We start from the raw sequence: 20,916 nt of genomic DNA on the forward strand, positions 1-20,916 counted from the left end.
GGGTGAAAGCTTGTTCTTAGGCACCTCCTTCCCAAACAGGGACACAGTCCCAGAGCTGAAGCTCCACTCAAGCCATCAAGCTTCACTTTCTTCCTCCCTCCTCAGCTCATGAGGGAACATGGGCTCATCCAGTCCCCCAGAGAGCTGCTCTGAAGTGGATTTGCAATATTGAAACCCTGCGGCTTGTTCCTGGCCTGGCTGCAATGACAGGGTGTGACACTAGGTGTCACTGACTTCCCCTGCCTGGCACCACTTGCAGACCAGCCCCCAGAATGCTTTCCTGAGGGGGCCAAAGAGTTCTTCCAGGAACTATTAGAAGGGTGCAGGCATCGCGTGTACTCACATCCACTCGGAAGTCCTCAAGGCGCTTGAACTTGCTGAGGTATTCTTGCAGTTTGCTGTTAATGTCCAGATTTTTGGCTTTGGAATATTTTAAGAAGGCCCAGAACTTTTCCAGCCCATAGAGCTGTCCTGGAGTGGGAGAAAACCAATTCAGATGTCAGCAGGACAAAACATCAAACCAGATGTCAGAACCCTTTCTTCCAGGCTTCCCCACCACTTGCCCCACAGACCCTCCTGTCTCACTGGTGGGCAACCAAGGCAAGATGGAAAACCTGGAGAGCAGCAGCCTACATCAGTACTGGGCAGCCCTCTTGCCAGAGGATGTCTCCAGGCCCGGTTGACTTGGAGGTGACAAGGCTCAGCCACTGTAGAGCTTTAAGAAATCTGAGAGGAATCAATACTTCTATAGAAACGTCTGGTGAGAGCTACAGCCTCCTATTGCCCCCCTCCACCTCCCCAGCAGGCTGCAGGCCAGCGAGCATCCATTCAACCCACTCCTGTGAAGCAAGCAACAGGACACTGAGCTGGTCCTCATCGCACACATTAACGTACAGCATTACATGGCTTCCCCAAAGACATGAGAAGCAGCCCAGGGATGGCCATGCAGCTGGACTACATCACTACCAAGCCCAAGGGCGCTGAAAGGAGGCACCTACCAGCTTCATAATCCTTGATGGTCTCTTCTTGAAAGTCCTTAAATATGTCTGGCCGGAATTTCTTCTCCAGCCCATAGCTGTAATATCTGAAAAGGCACTCCAGACCGTACCTGGGAACAGAGCAGCACATGGTGCTCAGACACCAGGCAGAGAGGCTCTCAAGACAAAAGCCCTGCTGCGTACCAGCAGCAGGTGACTGAGGGAAGCCCCCATCCTACCTCTGAGCAAGGCAGAGATGCTGCTGAACCCTTCTTCCCTCACTCCCCTCCTAGAAAAGGCCTCTCCTACCTGTATCCCTCCTTCCCATCCTCCACAGCCAGTTGCTTGAACTCCTCATACATTTTCTTGTTGAAGTGATCTCGGAGGAAGAAGGACCAGAACCGGAAAAGCGTGTTCATCTCCTGGGACTGACCAATGCCCAGTCGTTTCCTCTCTGTTTTGGGAGAGGGGATGATTACAAGGTAGATCGTCTCCCAGGGAGCCAGCTCCACACAGGGACTCACGTACAGGAGGGCCCTGTGGCTACACGCACCCCCAGTGCTGGACAGCATCAGCCAGAGCTCGTGCTCGCCACACACTGTGGGGAAACCTCAGCTACCAGCAAGGTTGTCTCGTGGGACTGTGCTTATCACCGCCTGTGCTCAGTGGCTGTTCCCTGCCCCTGACACAGCAGGGCACCGACACCCTGCCCCACGCCCCGCGGTGCAGCCATCCCTACCGTTAAGGCAGCGCCGACGGTACTTGTGGTAGACGTGTTGCGTGAAGCCGTTTTCCTTGAGCAGCTCGTGCGAAGGATGCTGGAACTTGGGCAGGGACTGCGGGGTGCAGCCGTAGCTTCCGACGGCCGGGGTTCCCTCTGAGGGGCTGGAGCTGAGCACAAGAGACTCCCGTCAACCCCCCTTCCTTAGCATCACCCAGCTGAAAGTGAAGTGGGGGTCGTGCTCCATGCCACAGCACTTGTCTGTCTATCCCACCAACTCCTTGTGACTGTCTGCTCTCAGTTTGGGACCTGAGCCTTCCTACTACAAAGGCAACCAATGGTTCCAATTAAGACTTTCCTCAGCTCCTTCCAGGAGGAACAAGTTGGTTCCCAGTCTTTTCTGCAGCCACCTAACAGGAGACCTCTCCTGCAAGAGCAGACACTGCCTTTCCCCTTCCTTCCCACACTTGCTCCCTTTCCCATTTCTGGCTCCTCCATGACCCCACACACCCGTCTCCAGTACCTGATGGAGGCAGTTCGGGGCCTGTGCTCCCGAGAGTCCATCACCCAGCCCACGTGGCATTCCATCGGGGGGTTTGAACTGTGCCGTGTCTTCCTCTTCCGCGGAGTCTGCAAGACATAGCGCATTAGGGACATGTCCCCTTCCTGCCCAGGCCCCAGGGGGAAACCCCAGCCCTGGCCTCACCTTGGCATCTATCGTCCTGCCCTCTTTCACCACCGGGTAGAAACGGGGCGTCTGCGTTGGGTCCTTTAGCTGAGGTGTGCGAGGGGTCCGGGGGGTCCTGGCGTTGCGGTAGTTGGGTGATTCTGGTACAGTTGTAGGCAGAGACCGGGCAATGGTTGAAGGCTCAGGGACTCCAAACAACTTGTTAGCCAAAGCATCTGTAGGTACTACAGAGAGAAACCCCCCAGCCAGGGTCAAGCTGAGCTCTGAGCACAAGAGCATCACTACAGCCAAGGGACAGCATCTGCCAGATAGGGAGCAGCAGAAGCAGGAACACAGAGGCACATCCCCACCCTCTGAGACATGCAGCTTCAAATCCAGCCTGGCCAGACAGCCCAAAGCCTAGCTGCAGATCCAAGGACTGAACTTCTAGGGATTCCACAAGGTATCTGCTTCCCAGCAGCTAACAGCAGTGACAAATCCCCCATCCCCAGGAGAAGGACAGAGCACCAGGCTCCACACACAGACCAGTGAGGCCCAGTGCGGATTTGCCTTCCAAATACTCCCAGAGGGTTCAAAAGAAAAGTCACATTCAGGGAGCTACAAAGTCTGTCAGTCTCCTCCCTCTGCTGGGACACCTCAGATTTTGGGCCTCTCTTCTGGAGCTCCAAAATGTTCAGCTGGGAGAAGAGCACTGCCCTGGGAAAGATAATCCCACCATACACCAGTGGTCCATCCAAATTCCTTCTCCCCAGCTGCTACCCAACCTCTCACCAGAAGGAATAGGGACAAGTTCAGTCCCACCCACCTGTGTCCCTTGTCTCTTACCTTGCTGGAACCTGGGGGGACCAGGAGGGACTTCCTGGTTTGGATCCACAGGGGGCTCTGGAGTCAGGGTGTCAAACTGCTCCCTGCTGATCATATTCACTTTCTTGAAGTTCTCTACTTCTTGCTGCATTGGAAGAAGATGACAATGAAGCAACCAACTGCCATTCTGCCCTCATCCCATCAGCTAGTCGTCACCACCACCCTGCTTGTGCAACAACCACAGTGCTGGCCACCAAGTGCAGCCATGAGGCTTCAGTACCCAGAAGGGGAACGTGCTGTGTGCAGGTAGGAAGGGGAAATGCAGCAGACAGAAAACAGGGCCCTGCATGGGCCAGATCTGAGCCACTTGCTGCTCCCAAGCTTTGAGGGATCTGACAAGTCAGCTCCACTAATTATCACTTGCTTTCAAGCTTTTCCCCCCCTGTGTCAGTGCAGCAAGGTTCAAGGCAAGCTTGGCCAGGACTCCCCAGCTCCACCACCTTCTTGTGTCCCTGGAGCCTCCCCACTGCCACACCAGCAGGGGGGCACAACACTCCTGTGTATTTGAGGGGCTGACACCCCCAGCACATGCTGTCCCTCTCACCTGCTCTCCCCACACCCTCAGCTTCAGCCACCCCCAAGAGCAGCGCTGCTTCAGCAACCTGGGAACACTGAGCCCAGCTGGTGGCTCCAGTGGGACACCCCACCTCACAGCCAAAATAACTTCAGTTGCCAAGCGAGCCTAGGCACGTCTTCTACCACGAGAGTCACTAAGTTGAGATTCAAACGTTTCAAAGCAGCAAATGGGCTTTCTATAAAAAGCCCAGGTCTACGCAAGGCAGCAGCAAAGTAGAGAAGAGCACAGGCCAAGTGCAGCCCAGCCATCAAACCTGTCCCCATTAAGTGCAGTCTCCAAGGGACTGTGCTACAGAGCACTGGGCACTACAGACACCCAGTTCCCTCCAAAGATCTGGCACTGCCTGCCAAGACCCTGGCAGACAGCAGAGTAATGGACCCTGCGTTCCAGGTCATCTTGTTACCAGCACTTTGTTTACCTGACTGCAGTCTTACAGCACGTTACAGCGCTGTGATTGTCCCTGACACAGCAGAGCATGACGCCAGAAGAGAAGAATCCCAAGCTCTACAAGAGGACTAATCCTAGCTTAGCTCTACCCCATGAGCAGGCTGTAAGCCACTGTACTGCCATTTCCACCCCACACCACCAAGGCAGCCAGTCCTCTGCACACAAAGCTCCCCACGAGGAGCCCTCCGCTCACATATACTCCCCCTTCCTTGGATCACCTGCTCTCACCTTGATCTGTGAATACTCTGGCTCAAACTGCTCTGTCCACAGGTCCTGCTCGTAGTAGTACAGCCCATCGTTGATCACCTTGGCCAGCTCTGAGCTCATTTTAGCCCTGGATGTGTGGTTGCCAGTCCGGTCCCCACCAGGATGCCGGCGCAGGTAAGGAGGCGTCTGTGTCACGATGAGAATCTTGTTCACGTCCCGATCATCGATTTCATAATCCGAATCTTCATCTGACCAGTCGGTGAAGGTGTTCTTGCGGCCATCCATTTGCTCCATCTCCTCATCAAAGAGGAAGTCTAGTTCCTCAGGTTCATCTTGGTCCTTTTGCTTCTGCTGCTGCGGTGTCTTTGACTCCTCTGGTTTCTACAGGTAGGGGGGCAAGGGTGACACAGGATAAAGACCACTGTGTAGTGGCACAAACTCACTGCTTGGAGACTCAGCTATTGCCCTGTGTTTCCTTACCACAGCCAAAAACTGCACATCTAGGGAGAACACCATATTTACACCTCTGCAGAGCAGCTCCAAAAGGGGTCAGATGGGGCCACGAGACTAGGACATCACTCCCATAACCAAGAGACCCTATTTGATCTGAAACCCACCTACTCATGATTTAAGTCACCCAGACAACTAGGAGATCTCAAACCCAACAGCTTCTGCATCACCACTCACCTTGGGCCTGGCTGGGGAGGGCCGAGGTCTCTTCTTCACTTCAATCCATGTCTCTGAATCCAGGTCTGGCAGACTTGCAGACAGGCCCTTGGGCATTGTCTTCAGGTTACTGACCTCCTCTGTTTTGGTGGGGACCGGGCTGGTGGGACGTGGCGAGCCAGGAGCAGACTCTGGAGCCAACAAGAGCCAAGAGGTCCTTTAGAGGGAGGGAGGGAGGGAGCCTGGGGGGGTGCGTACTCAATGCACCTGACCAAAGAGGGAGTTATTTTGGCAGCATGGCACAGCTTGTGCTACTAGCCAGCATCTAGTGGCCAAGGCCGACCAGCACATTGTAATGGGGAGAAGGAAAAAAAAGTATTCTCTAGTTAAGGTTGTGATGCCAGTGGTGGCCACAGAGCTCTGCAGGTGACAGTTTCCCAGACACACAGAGCCCTAAAGCAGGTGGTGACCGTTTCTCTCAGGGAAACCTTCCCAAGACAGTCCGGAGCCAGCAGGAACAGATCTCCTCCTGCCAAAACTCTTAAGACAGCACCAAGAAGATCCTCCACTCGGCCTCTCAGACCCAACCCTGGGCTCACGCCAGCCCCCATGGGAAGGGGTGACAAGAACATGCCCTGGGGAACACTCCTGACCCTCGGGGCCTCAGTCCCAGTGCAGCACCAACACCGCACCCTGCACCTCCCTCCATATTCCCCAGTGCTCACCTGTCTCTTTCTGGAAGCTTTGCCGGGGCACAAACTCAGGGCAGTTGATGAACTGCGAGAAGTCTGTCTGCGTGTAGTCTGCCATAGGAGGGCCAGGCAGAGCCCATTTTTCTGGCTGTTCTTTTCTCCTGATCTTCTCATCCACAATTTCTACTACCTTGCTGTCCTTCAGAGCCTGGAATCAAGTGATACCTGGTTAACTTAGAGCCCTGCCTTGGCATGCTGAGCGGCTCAGCCCCAGCCCTTCCTCCCTAGGAGGGACCAGGAGGAGGAGGAAGCACATCAAGGACAAGGGAAGGTTCCACATACATCTCACCCACAGGTCATCAAGAAAAAAGGCCTCAGAAACGGGTGGTGAGAAGCAGAACAAGGCAAGCTCATCCTTCCTTGCCCTCACCTTGATGATGAGGCTGATGTCAGTGGTCAGGGCCTGCACCCGGTGGAAGCTGGCGATCAGGGTGATGGGAAGGAAGCCATCCGAGTCCATCTTGCGACGGAGGAAGAAGTCTCGCTCCAGGTTGTCCACGCTGAAGTAATACTCTCTGTATGGACAACATGTCAGTGAGAGGCAGCTCCAAGCCACCCTCTTCTGGGCACCCCTGAGGAAGTAATCCCACACGCAGACTTCTGCTACAGGGAGGCTGGAGAGAGACAGCCTGAGGAGCCCAGGCTTTGGGCAAGCTGGTGCTGTAAGCTGCGTGGCATAGAGTCAACACAACTCGACTCTAACCCTACCACAAGATGAGCCATGCAGTGTCCAGGGAGGGCATCTGTGAACATCCCACCAACGACCAACACCCAGAGAAGGAGAAGAGGTGGTGCTTACATCTGCCGCTTGATGTAGTCTTTGAGCAGTTCCTGGTCCACGCTGTAGAGCTCGGCGCTGCTGATGTTGTCAAAGTAGTAAGTGATGTTGCTAGCGTACTTCTGAGTGCGGGAGGCATCCGAGCCCTCGAATTTCCGGTACCCATACTGGTAGTCAAAGTGGCCTGTGGGACACCAGGAAGGGTCAGTACAGCCTCTGTGATCTGCTACGCAGGCTGTGCTGCCCGATGGGGACAAACTCCCCCACAAACAGCTCCCTCTACACTGTTCCTGGGGTACCTGTGGCAGGTTATAATGGGTCATCATTGACCCACATCCCTCGTCCACCTGCCCTCAGCCTTTGCCACAGAAGGAATCTCAGTGAAGCCTCAACACACCAAGCCAAAGAGAGGCCAGGAGCCCTCTAAACCCAGGAGCAACTGGGCAGCCCAAGTGACACACAAAGGCCCTACCCTGAAGCCAGTCAGGGTCAGCACAGACACTGCCCTGACAAATGCCAGAGCAGATGCTCTTCCCCATTCAGGCTAAGACTTCTGCTTGGCTCTCAACATGACAAAGCCTACGCAGATCATCAGCATGCTTCAATTTCTGCATGCAGGGGCACTGCAGGTGGCAGAAAACAGGTGGAAGACATGGGCCTGAGTAGCGGAAAGACATTTGCCTTTATTTAAATATTAATAAGAATGATTTGCTCTTATTAAAAGCAGCCCAGCTTCTCAGTTGGGATGACCTGCCACAATATTTCCCTGCATCCCTACAGCGCTCTGCCCTCCCCAGCCCACTTCAGAGCGCCAGGTCTCACACACACACAGAGCCCCGCACACTTGGGCACATGCCCTGTTCTCCCTGCTGACACAAGATCACACATACTGCCTTCACCTCCTCTGCCACGGCCCCGGCCCCTGCCACGGCCCCGGCCTCGGCCCCGGAAAGCGCCTCGCACAGCTCCTCCCTCGCTTTTCACGCTGGAGGTTTCATCGTGGTCCTGCCAGCTGCGCTCGTGCTTGTTGTCCGGGTGCCAGCCTGCAGACAGGGAAAAAAAAGAGGCAGGAAGAATGTTACAGGATGAAAGCATCTCCCTGGAGCAAGCCTGCTGCACCCGAAGCCCTTTGAATGCAGGAAGCGTGCCCAGTGCCCCACGCCTTGCCTGGGCACCAGGGCTTGCTCTGCCCCACAGCCAGGGCCGGGAGAGGGGTCCCCGGCCTGAGCCCCCACCTTTCAGCTCGCCGCGGTTGTTGGAGGGGTGCCTGTGCTGCTCATTTTGCCGGTTGTTCCGAGAGGCCGTTTTGTCCCTAGGCACCTCTGACTTCATGTCTATCTGCAAAGGGACCCACTTGTGTTTGTTGCCTGCAAAAGGACAGGGTTCGGGTGTGACACAGGTTCAGAGAGCATCTGCTTCTTCCACCACAGCCCCTTCTTGACACACAGTCCCCACACATGGAGGAGAGAAAGCAGGGGGCTTCTGGACCAACCCTGTCCTGAAACATCCCTCCAAGTGTCGCTGGATGCAGAAAAGCTCTGAGCAGGACTCTCAGGCATGGAGGGACGTGACACAAAACTCTGCTATTGCTTCACGGCCCTTGTCCTTCCTCTGCCTCTTTCTGCCTGCCAAGGCTCAGGCCAGACTGAGCCCATGTGTCAACCACAGCTGACATAACCCACAGTCAAGGGCTTTTCTGTGCCACCACAGAGCACTCATGAGAGGACAGACAATTGCCCCATTCCCTAAACAGACACACAGATGCCCCTACTTGAGCCTTGCTCCACTAACTCTCACCAAAATGACACCTTATCCCACTGAAGCCTGCAAACACCTTTTCACTGCAGCTGTCCCCGCACTTGGGACCATGTCCCTCTGCAAGGCCCCCAGGGAAAGAGATGGACGCTTCCACCTGGCTATGGGTCACAGACAGGGACACAGGCTGAGCCTGGGGTACCGTCCCTGCCAGGTCCTGTCTTACCTTTCTTCTTCTGTGCTGACTTCTGGTTGTCATCGTCACCATTCTTCTCCTCCCCGGACTCATCTGATTTGGTTTTCAGGCTCTCTTTGCCATCGCTCCCATCCCCTTTCTCCTGCTCTTTCATGTCTTTCTTGACGGGCAGTTTCCGAAGGGATGACGCCTTGTGCGGCTGCTGGAGACACACCAGTGCAGGAAAAATGTGAGAGATGGGAGAAATGAAAAGCTGGTAACAGACCTCAGCTGTCCTGGCAAGAGCAGGACCACCTTGTCCTAGGCTGGGGGCATTCCTGCTCCATGTGTCCCAGAGCTGCCCTGTTCCCAGGGAAGGGCTCCTGTCTGAGCAGGGCAAGGGCTGCTACAGATGCTGGGAAGTGCTCAAGCTGAGACACAAGCCCCAGACAGAGCAGTTACTGAGATGGACTGCCCAGCCTGTTTCGTGGTCCTGGGTGGAGATGTCCACCAGGGACCAGAATACCCCAATGGCAAAGTGTGAGTGACCCTCATGCCACGAGAGACGGCCAAGAGCTGACGAAGCAGCATCCAGAAATAGAGCGTTTCGAAGAGATGGACCCAATTTCAAATTGAAATAAATTTGAAATGGGTCCACCTTTTCAAAACACTCTGTAGAAAGCTTTCAACAACACCCATGCCCACAGCAGGAGAAGAAACCCATGCCGCTCAGGCACATCAGCCCTTTCTCGTGCAGGTTCTCTGGTTCTCCTGTGGAAGTCCCAGCTCTTGCCCGGGTCCCTTCTTGCACAGAGCAGCCCCGAGTGGAGCAGGTCTGGGAGCTGCCCTACCTGATTCACTCAGATCAGGGGTTTAGACCAGGCTCCAGGCTCCCAGAATAGCACCGAGGGAGGGAGCCCAACACACAGGGCAGCCCTAAAAGGAAATCCCCTGCACACTATTCCTGGCTGCCTCTGCACTGACACTCAGCACCCCAAATGGCCTGGCTCAGCCAGTGCTTCCAGAGGGATGGGGAGGTCTGCAGGGGCCTTATTCTGCTCACCAGAGTGATCTTGCGTTCTCACCTGGACGCTCTTGTGGGCTATTTCTCCAGGTGTTGGCCAATTCGTGGCATCACCGAAATCACCAACCTTGTATCCAAAGAGAAAGGTCTCATTAGCACACAAGATGTGGGTGTCATGCCCTGTATCAGCGGCCAGAAGCCCTTCCAGTCACACTGTCCCAGTACCACCCACGGGTGTCCTGCAGATGGCTGTCCCCAGGTTGGGGGCTGACACCCAAACTGCATATCCACACCCTCTCTCCAACCAAAGCAGGGTCTCCAAGTTAATCCCAAATAACTGCAGACAAGTTTGTGTCTATCAGGGATAATAATGAAGCTGCCAACAGCCACCCAGCTTCCACCAGATGTTTAACCCCAGAAGCAGCATTTGGCACAAAGTTGCCCAGAGTAACTCATTTATCATGGGCACCATCCCTTGGGCAGGGGAAACACACAACTTCTGGCACCCTAAATCCACCTCAAGCAACTCCATCCCATTAAAGCGGCTGCCTGCACCTAGTGGCAGGTTACAGCCAGGCTTAGTTTCATTTAAGTGCCCAACTGCAGCCAAGTGCTGACAACAACAAAGCAAAGGGATCATGTAGGAGAACTGGTGGGAAAATTCAAGGTGTCTGATGGAGATGTGAGCTCCCTTGTTCCAGACACCCTATGGCCATATATGGGGGACCATGAGTCACTTCTCTGCTGAAAAGTGACCTGACCATTACCATCATTTCTCCCTCTTCCAGATTTCAGAGAACAGGACCCGAACAGCTGCCCAGGTAACATGCTGAATTGTGGCTGGGCAATGAGTTCAAGATTATGTGGGAACAGAATCTTATCTGTGCCTTTGGAGGGTTAGTAGTTCTAAGTTAATCTGGAGCCACCAAGTCCTCCAAGAGACCATATTTCTACATTCAGGTGCCATGCTCCCCTCCCCAGGAGGCAGGTTTCCTGGGAAAACCACCTCCAGAGCAGGGCCATGCCTGTTTCACAGACAGGACAAGCTTCCACCCCCAGGGCACTCCTCTCCTTGAGATGGAACAGATAAACAAAGTCATATCAAGTGTCAGACGCATCCTTGGAGCAGGGGAAAAGGCTTTCCACATCCAGCACTGTGCTGCAAGAGGGAAGGTGAGAAGGTCTCCCCTAGCCTAACTGGGCAGAAAACCAGTCCAGGCAGCATGCAAGACTACTGAACATGAAATGGGAGAATCCAGATGTTCTTCTCCACACACTCAGGCAGCCAGGAAAGCAGGTGAACCCCTCTACACCCAGGATTGCGAAGGAAGGGGTCTGCTCACCAGACCCTCGGGATGCTCAGGCAGCGCTGACGCCTGTGCCAGAAGCTGAAGGCCGGCAAGGGGGTTGGCAGGCATGGCCTTACCTTGCTCCCTTTCCGCTGTCTTGGGTTGGCAGCCCTCACCACTTTCGCAGGAGTTGTGTGTTCTGCAAGAGGAGGAGAACAAAACTGTTAAACACAGCTGAGGGTTGTGTAAGTGCGAGCTCTGGAAGGAATCAGGTGGGAAGCAAGCCAGCTCCCCCTTCAGAAAAGGAGGGTTAAAAGGAAGAGGTGAACAGAAAACAGAGCCAGCTTCTGACCTGGGTCTCAGAAGGGTTCCATCAAGATCAGGAGGCTCCTAATCAATGCAGGTGGCCAGGAGATGGACCTTTAACCCCACCCTGCTGCAGAAAGGCCCTTCCTGACTTAACTCAGCCCCCCCATGGCTTTGCCAGCCAGGGAGAAGGGGTGGTGGGGAGTTCAGCTCGCTCTGCAAAGCACCATGCAGAACTTGATCTGCTATTAAGCACAGCAAAACAAACGTGCCCTTGGAGAGGCAAGGCCCATCACCATTTTGGTGTGGCCAACCGTCCCCAGGGAGCAGAGCACGGCTCTGATGGAACGAATGGCGAGCCTGCGGCACATGGGCACTGTCATCTTGTGCTTTGATCTCCAACACATCCCAGCACGAGGCAGCAACTTCATGAGAGGGAACGCACAGAGGGATGCTGCCAGATCTGGAAAGTGCTTATATCCCACGACAGCCAGAAGCATTTAAGCACTTGAGTGCCTCTGGGGTGTTTTAGGGTGTCAGAGTGCAACTGCTGGGGTTCATATCACCAGACCTCAGGCAAGACCTGCAGCAAGTCATGACTTCAGCCCCACCATGACCTGTCTTGGCTCCTGCTCACACACAACCTCCTTACAAGCAGAAAAAGAAATTCAACTTGTTTTTTCCCCTCTCAGGTTTGGCTGCAAGGTCTCTGGATGAGAAGCAGGCTCATGCAGGGCATGCGCAGCACCCAACAAAGCAGCATGTCACTGTCTAACGCAAACCAACCCCGTGAGGACCATGTGTGAGGGTCTCCTCCATGAGAGGGGTGCCCTGCAGGGAGAGGAGAGCCCACCAGCCCCTGCCCTGACAGGCAGCCATGCCAGGTGCCCAGCAGGAACGAGCATTTCTGCTGACTCTGCTATGTTTAGAAGAAAAGTGCCCCAGACTGGGGTTGGAGGCGAGGGTGAGAAGGAGGTGAAGAGCCCCGAGGAATGACAGAGGCTATCAGGGAATGCCCCAGGAAACACCCTGAATAACCTACCCAGCTTTGCTCCAAGCTGGCTTTGATCTCCGGTGCGAGGCAGGGCAGCTTTGCCTAGATGATCAAAACCGGTCCCCTTCCTAGTCTCAAAACCTGTGATTCATCCTCTGGCCCAGCCTTGCTCAGAGCTGGAGGCTTTGAAGTGTCAGTAAGGCAGAGTCAGACATGGCACGACAGAGCCACGTGCGTTCCCCTTCCTCAAGATCCTGCGTGGGGATTTCATCCCTGGGAGAGCCCAAGCTCTCAGCTGGATCCCCAAATCCTCCCCCTTCTCTCAAGAACAACCCAAACCCATGTGTATCATCTCCCCCCATGAGCAGTAGCAGTCCCACATGTCCATCATTTATTCCACGTGCACCTCATTGAGAATTCCACCCCTAAAATCCTCCACTCAACGCCCACAGATGTCACCAACTAAATATAGCTTCAAAAGGCACCAAGTGCTACCGCACAAACCTGCAACCAGCCCGGTTTTCCGCAGGTATGGAGCACCCCTGCCTGTTCCTACAGCACCGACATGCCTGGCACCACACAAAAAAATAACTGAACTTGCTCTGCAGCTTGATTAGGCACCAGCCTCTCTGGCGGGGGGAGAGCAGGGCTCCCTCCCTCACTGCGAGCATCCCACCCAGGCACCCACTCTTGCTGTGCTGCAGCCCCAGGGCTCACAGCAAAGACACACAGCCCTTTCCTCCAGCTGCTTCAGCTCAGGAGCCTCACAGCTTTTTATTTCTCCTTCCTCTCTTGTGCTGTTTTTTTTTTAGGGACCAGTTAAAGAGAGGCCCCCTCATAACCTCTAGCGAAAGAGGACACAGGAGCACAGGCTGCAGGGGTGGGTGCCACAAACTCCAAACTCCTCTTTGCGGGGGAGGGAGTAGATTGTTTGAAACAAGTTCTGCTGCTTTCCCTATCTGCAAGATAAGAACAAGGATCCCTTATCTAGTTGAGGTGCTGAGAAGACTAATTAGCATTTGCAGAGCGCTGCAGAAGACAAAACACAAAGCAAAGCGCTGCAGCCTGGCAGGGAGGCTGCTCCAGGGAGCGCAGCCGCAGCTCTCGACAGCGTGGATGGAGTCGAGATCTGCAAGTCACGGTGGAGGCTGCTCAGACTAAGGCAGGAGATCAAGGGGGTGTGACTGTGCTGGCAGATAGAGACACACCATCCCAGAGCTCCAGAGAGGGCTGGGCATGCCTAACCAAGGGCCCCAGTTCCAACCCATCAACAATTCTGCAGTCAAGTCCTGGACATGAAACCCTGAACTGCTTTCAACCCAAGTGTTTAAAAAAAATACACCAAACCCACCCAAAACACATTTAGAGTAATCCAGGTGCTCAGGCTTCAGAAGAAAACCTTCCTGCAAGAAAGGTACATGGCTGAAAAGATTCCCTGGCAAACCCCACCGCAGGAAAACCTTGCTGCCCTTCGTCACTGCATCAACGTGGGAAATGGGGTGCAAGGGTGTGTTGCTCACCCCCACACAGGAGCTCAAGACAAGCAGTCTACAAAGGGATACTTGATATCGCCCAGCTGGATAGCTGAGCCCTTAAAAGCTGCTGACAGATGTCACAGACCTCCTGGCATCACACAAACCTCCTTTTGCTTTTATTTGGTGGCAGTAAATGATTTTCAGTTGCAGTATCACTACCTGACCACACTGTGCCAAAAAACAGGGCCTCTCCACGTGAGGGGACACACAGAACAGCTGGAGCAACCGCCGGGGCTTTAGTGGTGTGAGACTGGCAAGGGGACAGCGGGCAGGGAAGGAAGGAGCGGCTTTGCCTGCGGCCACAGAACAAGTGCTGGCACAGCCAGGAGCAAACAAGCAGGCCTCCAGTTTTGATCTGCTGCGTGCAGTTGCCCAGCCAGGAAGAGGTTATTTCTTAATAACCGAGGGGACAAGGTGCAGGTGGGGGCACTGAGGCTCACGTGCCAGCACTGCAAACATCTCCCACAGCCAAAGCACTCGCTGGCTTTTGATACTTGCTCCCCAACACACCCAGCGGGCACCAAGAAGGGCAAGGCTGTGCAGACAGCCTGTGCCTCCCCTCCAGCCCAAGGCTGGCTGTGGCACAGGAGCCCTCGGGGCGGGGAGCTCACAGGAGCATCCAGGTGAGCAAACACCTCATACCTGGAAGGAGAAAAAAGCTGTTGCACAAGGCCCAGACAGCCAAGGTGACAACAGCTCTGCAGCTAAATGTGCTCACCCGAGAGCAACACGTGCCGTAGGACCACTGTGCTCAGCCTAGGAGATATACTTACCGCCTTTCCTGGGAAAAATCAAACCCAACACCCATTGACCTGGTTCCCTGCCTTTCCTTACACCAAATGCAGCTTGTAATGGATTTTTAGAGAAGGTGGACGAAGAGGTGGAATCAATCTGTAGGGCTGGGCAGAGACATGGTGTTACACTGCAGAAATACCTGTGTCTCTCACAAGAAAGCTCCTGGTGTACCACTCACATGCAACCTAGACCAGGGCTCGGAGCTCCCCAGCACCAGCTGGGACAGCTTCACAGGGCAGCCCCGGCTCCCAGCAGGAACGTAGAGTCCTCAGCTGTGGCACACAGAGCCCGGACACAGCACAGCCCTCCCTGCTGGCAGCCAAGTCAAAAGAAAGGAGCTGGCCTGCCCCTGAGCTGCTCCAGCCCACAGCGTGGCACCCAGGCGAAAATGCTGATGAACGGGGTTTTGAAGCCAAGAGCCTGGACTTTGAGATGGAGAGGCTGAGACAGGGGTGCTTGCTCCATGCCACAGGTCCTGTTGGGGCTGGAGGAGCCCAGCTGGTATCCCCAGTCTCCCTGGAGCACTGGCAGGGGACAGCCAGCCACAGGCCCAGTGATCCAACAGGATCCACTTCACCACTCGAGAATCTCTCAGCGATCCTCCTCCTTTCCCGTCCTCCACAGGACAGCCCTGGTGCATGTGAGGGCTGCAGCTCATCACCAATATGAAGGGACACCCACTCTGGTGATGCTTCTTCAAGGTCAACAGGCAAGAAAGACCAAGTGCAGCCTGGGCAGGAGTGACCGAGCCCTGGGGGTCTGGGCAGGCTGCCAGAGAGAAGGGACATAGTGCCCCAGTCAAAATGACACCGCAAGGAAAAGGTGCTGCATTATCCTCCCGAGAAAACAATGCACACCTGGGTATGACAACTTCTGAGAAGAGTAAAGACAGAAACCATTAGACAGCTTACACTAAAGAAGACTACTACTCGCTTACACTATTTGTATATACATGCTTGTTGGCCAGGCAGAGAAAAATCAGACTGGGGATTAGCTGCTTCCTCTGGAGATTACCAGCTCCTTCAGAGTCTTTCCAAGAGGGCAGGAGAGTCCCTACACACAGGAGAGATGTGGTGGGACAGCACCAACCTGAAAAGCAGTTCACATGTGAAAGAGGGACCCAGCAGGCAGGCAGCCACAGCCAAGCCTGCCAGGACCTCCCCACCCCCCGTGGCTGCAAGAATGCCCCTGCTGGCCCCAAAAGAGACCTTGGGAGCCAAGAGAAAACAGTTGCACAAAAGTGTATCTTCACGTCACCAACATGGGAAACTCAGGACACCAACCCTGTGCCTGTCCTTCCTCCAGGCTGTGAGCAGGCTCTCTCCCACAGTGACCTGATCCACACAGCAGCAGGGACAAAACACTGATTCAGAGGCTCTCCCATAGTACTTAACACTGCCCATCCACTCCAACTCCATGACGTGGAGTTGGAGCCTGAGCATGACCAAGCCAGAGGACATAGCTGGTGAGCTTCATGCCCACCAACACCACGTTTTCCTCATCAGCAGGACAGCAGCAGTGGGCAACACACACTTACTGTACAGGGGCCGGGAAGCACAGACAGATGGGAGGGGACCTCAGACTCCCCAGGGAGCAATTTGGCAGCACCCATGGGCAGAGTGAGGTGCAGATACCCCAGAGACCCAGCAGCTGCTTCCACCTCTGCTCATCTCCCAAGGAGCTGCTCCCGCACCAGCCTCAGCCGTATGTCACATAATGCCAAACTGAGATCGAAAATGCTTGTCTCTGCAGCTTCATCCACAAGAGAAAAAGCCTGAGATTTATAGCACTGACAGTTTGGCATGCTCACATTTTGCTGAAGACATCATACAGTACACAAAACCAGCAAGGGTCAGGGCGAACTGGGCACACAGACTGCACCTTGCTTAGGTTTGCAATATTTTCTGTATGGCACTACCTCCTGCCAAATCGCAGGCACAGCTGGAGGTGCACACATGGAGGGGGACATCAAGGGAGTACTGGATGGGGGTCTCCAACAGCTTTAAATGAGATGCTATCACAAGGACATCTTCCAGCATAAAAGAAGTCTGTGTCTTCACCACAGGGGCTCCCACCCGCTCCTGGGGACTGGGAGAACCACAGCTGGCCCCACCGCTTGCAGCAGAGTCATGCAGCTCCCAGCTGTCAGCACAGCATCTGGCCTTGTTTACAAAGGTTAAGAGATATTTGCAACAACTCTGCAATATCAGAAGTTTCCTGTACATGCAATAAAAACTGCAGTAGAACAGGCAAGGTCAGGATGAAGCAGAAGACCGGATCCTTAAGCTGCACGGCTGAGTGGGATTCAGGCTTGTAAAGCACGTGGGAAGCCTGTTCAGCAGGAGCAAGAGACAAGCTGCAGGCACCACAGCTTAAAGTCTTGCAAGCAATTTTCTGCAGCTCCCAGCAGACAGCTCCACCTTACAAGCCCTACTGTAACAGCAGAGGAAGCAGGGAGCTGCCTACACTTCTCTGCAATGTAAGCTCTGCAACTGCTGCAAAGATCACTCGCTAAAAATAACTTCAAAAAGGGCATCTGACAGCTCCACCAAGAGCATGAGAACACTCCCACCTGGGTGTCCTAGACAGGCTCCGAGAGCTTGGAGTTTGCTCTGGAAAAGTGCAGGGAGAGAGGCGGTGGGTACAGGCAGGTTCGACACAGCGTGCTGGGGCAGAACAATCACTGCTGAGTGTGAGCACTTGAGTTACATTCCAGTTCTTCAAGCTCTCCCATCCCTCAGCTGATACTCCCAAAAAGATCCCAAGCAGGGGCAGGTAAAGCAGCTCAAGACACTTGCAGAGCATGCCTCTGCCAGCAGCAGACAGCACAAAACTGCACAGACACCTTCAGAGCACGCAGGGGCACCAGGTGTAACACAGCCCTGTAATACAGTACACACAATCAGCACTGCTTTTCAAACGCACATAACTGTTACAAGCTCTGGACACACAAGTTATTTGCAGGGTCTGACTTCTATTTCTAGGGCAGACAAGGGCAGGAAGGGTCTGGACTTACCAAAGATGCAAAACCATCATCTCTGCAGCCTCCCAGTCCAAGACAGAAATGCTTCATCTTGTGGCCAAGCTACACTCCAGAAGGAGCAGGTTAGGAAACGCCAACAGGCATTTCTAACGTTAACAGCGTCAGCGAAAGCACCGTAGATTCTTCCTGGCACAGACAGTTACTATTAAAGGTAGCAAATGAACTCTCTCAAGGGCGAGTGACATCTTTCCAACGCCTTTTCAAGCTATGCTCTTCCCTGAAGAGGATTTCTAGGAAACTTTTGACATACGATCCACGCTCACACCACCACACCGATCCCCAAGACGCCAGGCTCATGCAGGACGAGATGGCACAGGAACCAAGCCCCTGCACAGCTTTCTAAGGAAAACTGAGCCCTAAACTAAGAGGTCTCTGCTGGGACAGCTGGTGGCTCCCAGATCACGGGAGGCACCACAATGGGCCAAGGTCACCTGGCTGATGGGACTCCAGAGAGTGTCACAAAACGAGGGAGCTGGGCTGGCTCAGGCTCCCCCAGTTGCTGAGCCACCCTGCTCTCCCTGAGCAGGGAGAAGGGCACCCATCATCCCATCACCCCACAGGAGAGGCTCCTCCAGCACCACTGTCTGACCCAGCTCCTCTGCTGCAGACAAGCCTCCAGCCAGCAGAGCATTTAGCCAGCAGTTCCTCTGCCATCATGGGACACAGAAAAGCCTCTGAGGACACCTACAAACACCCCATCAATTTAAATGGTTGAGGAAGAGAGGCTGGAAAAGCCAGCGGTGCTCTGGGGCAAACACTGCATCAGCCCATCACAGGCTGGCTGAGACCTCTGAGAAAAGGTATGAATTGATGCAGCTGTTCTCCTCCAAGCCAGCTCAGAGACCAGCTCATAGTTCATGACCTAAAAAAAAAACAGTGTGTGGGAGAAGGAGGGGTGACATGAGCAGGAGCTACAGAAGAGCAAAGACAGACACACAAGGCACAGCAAGACTCAAGACTCCTTATAAAACACAGAGGCGGGGGGAAAACCACCACCACCCCCCCCCCAAACCACCCAACCCACTCACCTTTGGGGGCAACTTATTTGCAAATTAAAGGGGGGTGTCCACCCTCCAGGAGGGACCAGGGGCAGTTTCCTCCACTCCTGCTTACTTCTGCTGTACCGCTCTGCCTGTTCTGCCAGGCTCTAATGAAAAGCTAGTTAACAGTTAATTATTACCCATTCAGACACACGATCCCCTACTCTGACCGACTGCCGGCTGGGAGGGATAAGACAATCACGTGATGCAAAAATCCTGGCCTTATGAAAGCACGGGCAACTATATTTAGTTGGAAAAACGATGACCTAGTGAGCCCGCCCCTCTCTGGCCCCCCCTTGGAGGAGCCGACCTGCCACCTCTGGAGATCCTAGTTCCACAGTACCCGGGGAGTCCCTCATCCAGGCAGGGGCTGTAACCCCAACATGGGGACGCTGGGCACAGGAGCAAGCCCTGTGTGCACACACATGCACGGGCTGTCCTGGGGGTGCCAGACCAGCACACAGCTCAAGCCGGGGAACTGTCCCTCCCCATCCTTGGTGCTGCACAGCAGGTCACCTTGTCAGTGGTGAAAGCTGATAAGCACCAAGAGCAATAAACAGGGCCCAGCCCAAGGTCCTGGGCCTTATCTTGAAAGCAGGAGGCACACTAGGAACCTGACCAGTGTGACCAGTGCAGGGGTGGCATTCAGCAGCGATGCTGCGGCTGCCCACCTCTACAAGCCCTGGGCTGGCAATGGGACTTTGTTGCATCTGACCACCCCTCCCTATGGCGGCTGGGCAAACGAGACAGACAGAGAGCGAGACAAGGCAGTCGTGCAGTGGTCACACACATGTGCCACCACCAGAGAGAGAAGGTCCCGGAAAAAAAAAGGTGTGCGGCAACAAAATCCAAGAGCATCAGCATCTCCCCCTCCCACTGCAGTGGAAGAGCTTCAAACGAGAGGAAAAAAAAAAGCCTGAGGACCAGACATCATTAATCTCTTGTCATCAGCAGAGGGGTGCTCTCTGCTCGCATCCCGCTGCATCTGATGAGACAGCAGAACCAGCAGTGCCTGTAGCAAGAGTGAGAAGAGGCCTCCGCATCCCCGCCGAAACCAGGGTGTGGCACCGATGTGATCCCTTTAATGGCCATGAGCCTTTTCTGCAGTTGCATCTGGGCATTTGGAAGCTTACAAACCCCTTCCTGTGAAGCATCTGGTACATCTCACTGTAAATATTTAACAATGGAGAGACAGAACTGAGAGCCAAGCACCTGCCACCAGACCCTCCAGCTCCACACGTTCGCACTGTGTCAGAGGGGACCGCACAGCTCCTACTGCCCGTGCCAGGGCTGTACATGGCAAAAGTGTAAACTCCGCACTAAACGTGCCCCTAGAAAACCTATCACCTCAAAAAAGAAAGCCAGAGACTAGGTTTCTAGAAAGGAGACTGTGAGGTAATTTAAATAACATCATGCTGTGATTCCTGTACCCTATTTTGGCTTCTTCTAGAGAGATCTCTCTGCAGGACCAGCATGTCCCCTGGGCAGTGGCCACCAGACCTCACCCTGGGAGCTGCAAACCTGCCTCCCCAACTGTCTGGAACAAAATGAGACTGAGCGGCAGCTCAGCTTGCGAGGCCGCGGAAGACAAAGGCACCATCAGGCAGAAATCCAGCTCCATCTTCTGGGGTGGGGGAAAGCAATGGTGATTTGGTGATAAGAGCAGGTGCAACAAACACTCCCAGAAATTTAGGGAAGGCAGACCTAGGCCACCCTCTACGCAGGGTATCTCCAGAAATAAGCCGAAGAAATTCTACAGTCCTGTAACCACCTGGATTAAACTAAGCACAGGTATGGGGGCTTCCTCCCGTGGGCAAATCCAGAGCATTAAAACTGTGACAACAACAGGGCAGCTGAACACCCTGGCAATCTCTGAAAACAGGCAGAAAGGCTTTTTCTTTCTGCTACATAAGGATTACTGTACCTCAGCCAAGCTGATTTCAGGGCATGCTCTCCAAGCTCTCTTATGCCCCCCACTTTAAGGGAGATGTAATGAAAAAAAATCAAGATTTTTCTAAATAACTTTGATGTAACAAATGCTGTCGACTTCCTTCCTGGGTCCACAATCACATGGATCCTGCTGCATAAACCACTCTCTCCGATCCAGGTAATTCCAGTGCTACAGGTGGCTGCCTCCCTTCTCATTAAAAACACCCTAATCAGAGTGATCCTTCCCAAAGGAGTCAGGAATACCCAGCTACAAAAGAGAGGAACACAGCACATTCCCTCCTAGTTTAAAGAGCCATCTCACCCCCTTTTCTTTATAAAGGATTAAAAACCACT

General features: G+C 54.1%; 1 protein-coding gene across 3 annotated transcripts in view; it reads right to left on the minus strand.

Annotated features, from left to right (window-relative positions):
- Window positions 1–20,916, minus strand: part of LARP1 (La ribonucleoprotein 1, translational regulator) — a 45,850-nt gene that overhangs the window by 5,882 nt on the left and 19,052 nt on the right. The window contains exons 3-19 of one of the 3 annotated variants that reach the window (XM_065029716.1): window positions 11,058–11,119; window positions 9,693–9,758; window positions 8,659–8,827; window positions 7,913–8,044; window positions 7,568–7,720; window positions 6,699–6,861; window positions 6,270–6,414; window positions 5,873–6,047; window positions 5,169–5,338; window positions 4,503–4,862; window positions 3,212–3,335; window positions 2,405–2,610; window positions 2,222–2,328; window positions 1,717–1,868; window positions 1,287–1,431; window positions 999–1,108; window positions 344–471 (exon numbers count right to left, since the gene is read on the minus strand). In XM_065029716.1, coding sequence (XP_064885788.1) covers window positions 344–471; window positions 999–1,108; window positions 1,287–1,431; window positions 1,717–1,868; window positions 2,222–2,328; window positions 2,405–2,610; window positions 3,212–3,335; window positions 4,503–4,862; window positions 5,169–5,338; window positions 5,873–6,047; window positions 6,270–6,414; window positions 6,699–6,861; window positions 7,568–7,720; window positions 7,913–8,044; window positions 8,659–8,827; window positions 9,693–9,758; window positions 11,058–11,119 — 2,567 coding nt within the window. Of the gene's footprint in view, window positions 1–343; window positions 472–998; window positions 1,109–1,286; window positions 1,432–1,716; window positions 1,869–2,221; window positions 2,329–2,404; window positions 2,611–3,211; window positions 3,336–4,502; window positions 4,863–5,168; window positions 5,339–5,872; window positions 6,048–6,269; window positions 6,415–6,698; window positions 6,862–7,567; window positions 7,721–7,912; window positions 8,045–8,658; window positions 8,831–9,692; window positions 9,759–11,057; window positions 11,120–20,916 lie in introns of all 3 variants that reach the window. The other 2 variants (XM_065029715.1, XM_065029717.1) reach the window with 2 other exon arrangements.

This window comes from Columba livia, chromosome 14, assembly GCF_036013475.1.
Source record: "Columba livia isolate bColLiv1 breed racing homer chromosome 14, bColLiv1.pat.W.v2, whole genome shotgun sequence".
Taxonomy (NCBI): Eukaryota; Metazoa; Chordata; class Aves; order Columbiformes; family Columbidae; genus Columba; species Columba livia.